This window comes from Antrostomus carolinensis, unplaced genomic scaffold, assembly GCF_000700745.2.
Source record: "Antrostomus carolinensis isolate BGI_N321 unplaced genomic scaffold, ASM70074v2 scaffold9683, whole genome shotgun sequence".
Classification (NCBI taxonomy): domain Eukaryota; kingdom Metazoa; phylum Chordata; class Aves; order Caprimulgiformes; family Caprimulgidae; genus Antrostomus; species Antrostomus carolinensis.
Genome location: NW_010307227.1, coordinates 417 through 9,621, shown reverse-complemented (window position 1 = coordinate 9,621; position 9,205 = coordinate 417). Strand labels below are relative to the sequence as shown.

Below are 9,205 nucleotides of genomic sequence, written 5' to 3'. Positions count from 1 at the left end.
AATTAGTACTGCAGTGAACGTCAATTTTCAGATGAAATCGTAAATACTTCACTGGCACACACTCATAAAACTAAAACAAAGATGCAGTAGCACTCAAGTAATGAGATTTCTGAAATGAGTGTCAAGTAGGTCTGAGCTGTGTTCTGCTGCACCACGCCTAGGTCAAAACAGACAGGAATCCCACAGAACTCTCCAGGCTCATGAATGCTTCCATTTCAAATACCACAATGTCACCTTTGAAGAAGTATTTGTGGGAAAAGTATATTTCCAATGAACTTGAAATCAAACTGGAAAAAGTATTACTGAAAGGTGAAAAATTATTTTCGTAGACAGAACTGTCCTCTGTCCACCACTGCAAACATGCAGCACTCAAAAAAACCTTCTGAAAAATACCACAAAGAGGGGAGGAAAGTCATTGTTCTCTTTGCAACTATTTGAACCATGCATGGGATGCCAAATGACAACTCTGTCAGGACTGCCCAGGGAGGTTGTGGAGTCTCCTTCTCTGGAGACATTCAAAACCCGCCTGGATGCCTTCCTGTGTGATCTCATTTAGGTTCCTGCTCTGGCAGGGGGATTGGACTGGATGATCTTTCGAGGTCCCTTCCAATCCCCGACATTCTGTGATTCTGTGACTCCTGAAAACACTGTCCTCCTCGTGTCTCAGTTTCCCCTTTACAAAGCACAAAGGACAGTGCCTGTGTCTCTGCAGGCACACATCGAAATATTCTAACCTGTGGGATTATTTAGCCGTCAGGGACCTTCAGGAGGGAACATGGAAAGGTTTGGGTGAGAGCCAGAGAGTGGGGCCCTGCCAAGGAATTCCGCAGTTCAGTAGCTTTGCTTGGCTGCATGACGACTGCTCTCCACACCAGAACACAAATGCCTGGAGCAAATCCAGAGGAAGATGATGGAAACTGCCATTGCCCATTCTCCCCTAGGATATATCCTTCCTGGAACATAGAGGTTTTGTCATTTCTACCTTCCTTTCCCTGAATTGGCTTTTTGTGTATATCCCTCAGGGTGTGACTTGCCTTTTTTTAAATACTAATTTCCACAGGAGTTAGTGAGCTTTATTTTCCAGTGCAAACTGATTACACCCATATGCAGAAGAGACTGAGACTTGTTTTGGTGTTCCTGGGACTATACACTACTGCCCGCAAATCAGGTAGTTTGCAGTTGCTTGAGACAATTTTGAGTGTTTCAGATAAACCAAGCCCCCACCTCAGGGGTGCACAAGGGTCTGCTCTGCCCTTGCAGAGAGCCCCATTTTCTCAGTGTGACTGCAGAGAAGACAACTTATGTCACCTCCCTAGCTACTAAACGTGGGCCTCCTGGATGTTATTGGTTTCTGGAGGAGAGTTTATAGGACATTTTCCTACTCTTCAGGAACTGCTGCCTGATATTTCTCCTTACAACTTTTTCCTACAGGGCTACTACCACTGTCTGTTCTCTCCCATACCTTCCTCTCCAGCAGATGATCACATCTGAGAGGGGAGAGGAAAGTCTTTAGCTCCAATCTACGGCAATAACACTGACGGGTTTGGGGGTTACAGCCCCAAAGAGCTCTCAGGCATCACAGGCATGGCTGCAACCAAGAACTGAGAGTAACCACTTATAGGCCAAATGGTCCATTGAGTTGCACAAAACACCCTAGAGAATGCCTCTCCTGGAACTCTGGACTTGCAGCATTCAGGCCCAGAGGGTATCTAACCCCCTGGTACTTTCTCCCAGGTAGGCTGAAGAGGCTCCTGCAGAAGCTGAGGCCCAGCTGCCCATCCAGTTCTCCCAGATCATCTGCTCTGGGACAGGTCCTCCATCACAACACAGAGCTACTGGCAGCACTATTGGAAGCGTGTAACAAGATGCTCAAAGTGAGCAAATTAAGGGCATCAACAGCCTATGGCCCACAGCGTCTGTGCTTGATGGCTCTAACAGATCAAACACAAACCTGGCATCCAGTGGGACTCCCACACTATTCCTGGTTCTGCTGCTGATTCACTTCTGCATCTCTTGTCCTATACATTTAACTGGTGATATTATACTAATACCTCACTGGGTGGAGCAAGGATTAGTCAGTGTTTGCTTGCATTCAGCTGTTAACTTGCAACGCTCTCACTATGTTAACAATTATCATTCCCTCCTACTCTGTGCCTCATGACAAGTCTTTTGCCTGTGCTTATAGTCACTGCATGAAATTCAAAAGCCTTTCCTCTTTTTCCTGTTTCACAGTGAGAAATGAATTCAGCAGAAGTACCACCCGAACTGACACCACTCATTATTTAGTCTATGCTGTTTAAGTACCAAGATAGCAATAAGCCAAAAACTTGAAGAGACTCCCCATAATTTTCCCCACTGATCTTTGTCCCAAGGAAACAGTCCTTGGTCAATGCTGGCTAATGCAATATGGTCTATCATCACACCCCTGAACCCACTGTCTTCTCTGTAGATCATTTCTCTCCCTTGGCTCTCACAGCTTCATCTTGCCCAAGTTCTCTTGATTCTCAGATCTTCTTTTTTCTTCTCTGTGGGATCCTCATCAAGCTTCAGCAATGGCCTATTAACACCTGTGATATTGCCAATTTCCCATTTTAGCTTCTTTATAACAAATACACTGAGAGGCACCTTTCCCCATCCCTCCTCTCCTATCCATATATTAGCAAATTTCTCCATCATCTTTGCCCTTAACGTGGCCAATGCTGTATTTCTGATCTTTTCTCCACACCATCCTACCTATTCCATTTATTATTCATTCTGCTACCTTTTCTATATCACTTCCCATTCATCCAGATTCGTGAAAATTACATCACTTCTTCCCTAGTGGTATTTTCAAATCCCTCCTTTCCTTCATTCCTAAAAGGGCTGAGGCTTTATCTCAGCACTACCAATCCCCCCTCTTTTGGCCTCCCCCATACATATTGCCCTCCAACATACCTTGAAAACAGACCTGTTGAAACCATCTTGCCTTGTTCAGCAATTTCAATCCTACACCAGTTTGACCTCCCATATTCAGGCATCTTGTGCCAACTTGCCAAAAGTTACATTTCTCAGTCTCTATTTGCTTATCCAAGTGTCTCTCAACAATATAACCTCTCACTTCTGCATCACCAGTGAGTGGACTGCAAGGAGCTACGTGGAGTTACCTAAGCAGCCATGAAACCTGCACCAGACTCATTTAGCAGCTCCTCACAAACTTCTTTGCTCCTTTTCCTGCCAAACCTGCCCTTCCTCGCTGACCTGCGCAAAAGGCTGTAACTTTCTTCTGCAAAGGACTGCTATGGTTAACATTAGTAGGAAATAACCAGTTAATACTGGTTCAAAGGACAGCTAGGAATAAATAACACCATCCCTTTTACAGTAACACAAACACACATCTCCAGCTGTGTCCTCTTCCTCCCACTCTCCTTTATTGCAAAGAACAGTTCCTGCTAACACCTGCAAAACACGCATACTTCGTGGCCCGATCTTGTTCAGAGCCTGAGGCAGCACAGTCATATTTAATAATGATCTTGCCCAACAAAAGCCTGTCACACTAGCGATGAGACAATAGTTTCACAGTACAAAACTGGTCATGGTAATGACGATGATAAGGTTGCATAATAACCCAAGGAAAGACAGATCCAAATTGCCACTTGTTGCACAGTTGCAAGCTCTGACTTAATGACACATGAAGGTTTTTCACAGGTGCTCTTCCCCTCTTTGATTATTTTGACAATCCATAGAAAAAAATGAAGTTAACTTTTCTGCAAAGGTAACGCTTTCCATCACAAATTTACACACTTTGAATAGTGTATTTTCGGGGGGACCATTTTTAGCTTTCCAGCACAAAGAAATATGTAAAGATGGTATTTTCTGCTCCCCCTTCCATCTTCCTCATCATGAAGTGTAACAGGAACTGACTGCACTTCAGTCTATAAAAAAGCCAGAATATGAGAACTGCTAATTTTCCTCTAAGTAAAATCTGAGTGTGAGAACTAGGAACTGCAGAAGCAAGCACTGACAAATACAGGGCACTGAAAGTCACTTACAGTAGAGTTTATTTTGCGCTACTTTTGGCAGGTGAACTGCAGAGATGGCAAGTGAGAAGGGACGTGTGGAAATTCCTATGATTATGTATGAACCACATCATGAACCCTACATGCAAGAACCCTCTGCACCAGCGTACTGCAGCCAGGAGGGTAAGCAGGCTTCGCCAGGAGGGGTTTGGAAAGGGCAACTTCTTGGTGGTTGTGTGGCAAACATTGACAGTTGGCTTCCAGAGCATAACTGAGCCAGCTCACAAGGGGCCCAGCCTTGCCAGGACTTGATGGGTTAGGAAAGTGCCTGTGCCAGCATATAAAACCCAGAGCAGGGGTAGGCAAGCATCATTTAAAATAGCCAAAGAATATTTTTTTTGTTAATAATTTTTCTAACAACACATGCTTCATTAGAAAAGGAATTGCAGTTGTATCTCTACAATAATTTAATATTCCTAAGGAGCAAATGTTCAGACAGCAAAACTTGCACCATGTCTTGCTTAAGTTGTAATCTAGTTTTCCAGGGGAATGGCCTTTTCCCAAATGCTCCTGCTGCCCAGAGCTGCCATCCCTCGATGAGTCAGTTCTGCAGCCAATTCCAGAGGGACAAACAACCCCTCCCCTTTGTTGTTTCATGGGGAAACATCATGACTGAAGTGCTGACAATGCAGCTCAAGGATTGCAAGCAGGCACTGACAGCTGCTGCTCTGCTGGGTGGGCTTTTCCCTCTGAAACCAGGCATTGCTCACACCTACACTAGTATCTCACAACAGTCCTTTGTCTTCTGCCTGTTCAAGCCTACACTCACTGAAAGACACTGACATATCAGTGATTTTACTTTTATTACCCTCCTGCTATTGAGGAAATTGGCATTTAACACACAGGACTGGAGCAGAAACCAGAATGGGAGGTCAGAAGGTGACTAATAAGGCCAGATCTGTCAGTCCTGAGCTTCTAAACCTGACCCATTTTCAGAGCATTTTTCTCTGATCAGCTCTCTCTGTAAACATTTTTGCCTTCAAAGACCAACGTGGACTTCTGAAATTCAGAACTTGACAGAGGTTGGGGAGAAGAAGTCTCACTTCTCGTGAGCTATTCAACCAACCAAGAGACAGGCACTGACCACATTCCTCTTCTAGACTGGAATGAAATTCTTTACTTTTAAAATTTTTTTTCAACTTTGTTTTTCCACAAATAACTACTTCCTCCAAAAACCTAAACACCCCACCACCATCATCAAACCCAAATGCCACTGCACATCTCTCTCATTTCTGGCAAACCATTCAAGGAAACATCCTTGACATTTTTTTCAACTTTGCCACTCAATTTTGCCTCACTCTGGAAAATTCCAGTTTTGTACCCCATTGCCTTGTGGGCTTATTCCCTGGTTGGACTCACATTTTTAATGAAAGGTTCAACGGTGCAGGCTGGACTCCCAGGTGAGGGCTGTTCTGCTGAGAGGTGAGGGCTTCTCTGATGCTGTGTGGGTTTGACCAAAGATGACTTCTTGTAGGGAACTGTCCTCTTGCTGCAGACCAGTCTGGTAGTTTGAAACCACATCCATGCTAGCTGGCTGTAAAGTTTTATATATTAATTTATTTTGAATGTATTAATGAATCTAATTTTTTACACATTTATTTATTTCATGCTCAGGCAGGCTGATTGCTTCATTTGTAAGATTAATAACAGAACTAAAAAAACATGAAGTGTCTTACTTGCCAGCTTCCCTTCTCCCTTGTCCACAACAAAAGGAAAAACTTCTTTAACTTTTATTATAGAACAAAGAGTACTATTATTACTTGTCTGGAAGCTGAAGGCAGATAAAATTCAAACTAGAAAAAAGGCTCTAAATACTAACAGTAAGGGTAGTCATCACTGAAACTAGTTAGAGGTCCTGTGGATCCTTTATCCACGGAGTCCCTAAATTAAGACCAAGTATCATTCCAATTTATGCTGGAATAGATGCACTTACTGCCTTTGTGTTGAAAAAACAATTTGGTTTCTTGGCTTATATGATACAGAAAGTGAGACTAGCTAGTCACTGTGGGCTCTTTGGCTTTAAAAATCCATGAATCCATGCAGTAGCATTTTTTCCCTGTCCTGTACTTCACTGAGTCATGTCAGGCCTTCCCTTTGAGGCACCTCTTTGTGCAGCTTCTCTTCAGACTCCAAACGGGGCATTCCAGAGGCACAAGCAGCATGCATGTTTATGTTTTGCCTTGTTTTTCTTTGCATAGGGGGTTATGAGTATCCTTCTCCCCCACCTTACTCCTGCCGAGAAACAACCACCATCGAACAACCAGGTAAGTGCCAGAGAACTTCGTTTCTGACAATGTTTGTGGTTCTACATCCTAACAAAAGTGAAATCTTTTAGCTTTAAAATCAACAGAGAAGATGGAGTTTCCTGACCCAATCACAATCTAAGAGGCTGGAAAATTTCTCTAGAGACTCAGACTCATTTTTCCAGCATAAGTCAGTCTACAGAAGCACCTATTTTTTTTTAAACCAGCCAGGAGCTAGAACTTTCAAAACTAATAATTTTAAGTCCAGTTTATTTTGATGTTCCTATCCTAGACACCTTTATGGAAGTAGAGAAGCTCCAAGGAGACACTGAGGAAAGGCTTCAAAGAAGAGACAAACAACATCTCTTACAGGAGGGGACACATACATTTTAAAAATCCTTAAGACCAGAAGGCAATGAAATTCAGATATGCTATATCCTACCTATCCAACAGACAATACCTTCCCACTCCTGAAGTATTGCTTCAGGCTACAGCGTGAATGTACCCTAAACTTGTTTTAGGATGCTTCAAATGGTATTGTTCACTGAAAAAAAATCCTTCCTGTACCTACAAGGGGTGCACCCCTCAAGGACTATAACAGAGTCAGATCCAGACAGGAAAAGCATGAGGGAAGTTACAGACTTTACAAACTGGGGACACTACCAGCGTCTGACTGATTCATCTGCTTCGATGCATTTCTTGTAACTACTAAAAAGTTGATCCAGAAAGCTCCCCTATAACCTTCAAAACTCTTCTTTCAAGGAGAACATGCATTTTCATATTATTTTAAATATCAGAAGATAAATTCTCAATGTCAGAGTACATCCACCCACAGAGTGAGGTGGAGACTGGTGGGGATTATCCCATGGGCGATTTCCTGTTTGTGTCCTTATCTGAGTAAATACTGACTGCTGGTAGAAGCAGCATATTGGGACACACAGAACAAGCCATACAGTGGTTCTTATGAATATACTTGAAATCAACAGATCTCTGGATCAGCCATGTTAAGAGCCTATATTCTCCAATTAAGACTTTAACACTTGTAAAATATTTCCTGTGCTTCTAACTCTGCTGCTTCTCATTTCCCCTCGAACTCAGTTTACTTGGTGTCTCAGCCTCCGATCATCGTAGCAGGAATCTTCTCAAGCAAACCAACATCCACAATATGTCCTTCCTGCCGCCAGCACATCACCACACAGGTCACCTACAGACTGGGCAAACTGTCTTACCTTCTGTGCACCACCTTGTGTATGGTTGGGTAAGCTTTCATGTATACTTTTAAGATTCTTCACAATAGAAGGTTAAAAAAGAGCCATTAGAAAATAAAGTTCTAGCTAGTGCTTATATGGACAGTTTGCCCTTCTTCTCTACTTGATAAGAAGTCATTCTGTCCATACTAGATACAGTCATTATGGCTACACAGGATGCAAATTGACAAGTTTAACCAAGTATGTTATTACTTTTCTTAAGAGAAGCAAAAATCAGTACAACATTGTCTATTTTCCTACCATAATTTAGAATCAGGCTCAGAATCAGACTAATGCATAAGATGTTAGCAGTGAAGATGATTAATCTTTCAGAAGATAGTTTAAACAGTAAGAGTCGTGGGAAAGCAGTGGATTAATGCAGTGAAAAGATAGAAAGAATAAGGCAGAAAGAAAGAATAGATGTATCCAGCAGAAAGAAAACTCAGCAAATCATTCCATGCATGTCCATCTCCTCTTTGGCTGCAGGTGCTGCTTTGGATGCTGCTTTGTACCTTTGTTCATAAGGATCTTCAAGGACGCAGACCATTACTGCCCATGCTGCCAATTTCATATTTATAGATACAAGAGACTATAGAATCAAAGTTTATGTAACTAGATGATGTCAAGTTTCTGTTTCCTAATAGCTTAAGATTCTACATGTAAAATACTGCTAGGAAACATGTAGAAGTAGGCCTATGTTCTGCAGCTCCCTTGCTGGTGAATCCATCTAGAGTTTACCATCACATGCTTCGACTGACTTTAAAACAAAAAGCCTTGAAGACTAGTTTACAGTGTCACCTGGATTTATGCTCTATTTGAATCATTGTCCTGAGCTGCGGAAGTGACCAGCTAATGAGTACTTCAGCACTAATCCTGCTCCTCTCAAATCTCCATCCCAGCTGGGAGACAGACTCTTCTGAACTTTTCAGCCCACCAGTAATTGATTGGTTTGGACACGCACATCTAGAGAACACTTACCTTCTACACACTGGAACTGACTGGTCGGGATTTCATTTCTCTTTGCTTTTCTTCGTATGGGACCTACCCCTGCAGGGCTGTGGGTGGTACAGTGTAGCTGATTATTTATTAACAAAACACTAAGTTATGATACTGTCTTTACTGTATTATTATATATGAGATAAAATAAACCTGTTATTATTAACAATACTGAAAAAACATCTCCTGTCTACATTGCTTCTATGACCCATTGCATCCAGAGTGGAGACACAGGTCAGACTGAGGCACTCCACTTACATCAGCAAACCAAGAACCAAAAGGCAAACATATAAAGAAGAAAAATCAGCAAGCACAGCTTCAAAACAGTCACCAAAACCACAACACAAGGCCCTCATTTTACCTCTCTGCCTTCCCACGGCAGCGCACCATCTTCTAAACAAGGACTTACACTTTACAGAGAACTTTTACAGTTCTCATCCAAAAATCACTTATCTTGTAAAATCAAAATCAGGTATCTGTCATTACTTGCCCAGAAGGTGCCTAGACCCTGCTCAGCACTATCTTCTAAACAAGGACCTGCTGTTTATTGGTGGGCAGAAAGATAAACAGAAGAATTGAAGAAAACCTTGTATTTCAATGCTATTCAATTGTATTTCAATGTTTCAATAACAAATATCTTCACGATAGCACCATAATTACTGTG

The 9,205-nt window shown here is 42.3% G+C and overlaps 1 protein-coding gene across 1 annotated transcript; it reads left to right on the top strand.

Annotated features, from left to right (window-relative positions):
- The first annotated feature begins 4,072 nt into the window (after positions 1 to 4,072).
- On the top strand, positions 4,073 to 8,140 carry LOC104522933 (cell death-inducing p53-target protein 1-like). Its single transcript, XM_010165354.1, has 4 exons — positions 4,073 to 4,178; positions 6,254 to 6,319; positions 7,397 to 7,556; positions 8,032 to 8,140. The coding sequence occupies exons 1-4, from the start codon at positions 4,073 to 4,075 to the stop codon at positions 8,138 to 8,140; spliced, it is 441 nt and encodes a 146-aa protein (XP_010163656.1).
- Positions 8,141 to 9,205: the final 1,065 nt, after the last annotated feature.

Coding starts and splice junctions, on each gene's coding strand:
- LOC104522933 (XM_010165354.1), top strand. CDS start 4,073: ATGGCAAGTGAGAAGGGACGTGTGGAAATTCCTATGATTATGTATGAA. Junction 6,320..7,396: donor AACCACCATCGAACAACCAG/GTAAGTGCCAGA, acceptor CCTCGAACTCAG/TTTACTTGGTGTCTCAGCCT. Junction 7,557..8,031: donor ACCACCTTGTGTATGGTTGG/GTAAGCTTTCAT, acceptor CTTTGGCTGCAG/GTGCTGCTTTGGATGCTGCT.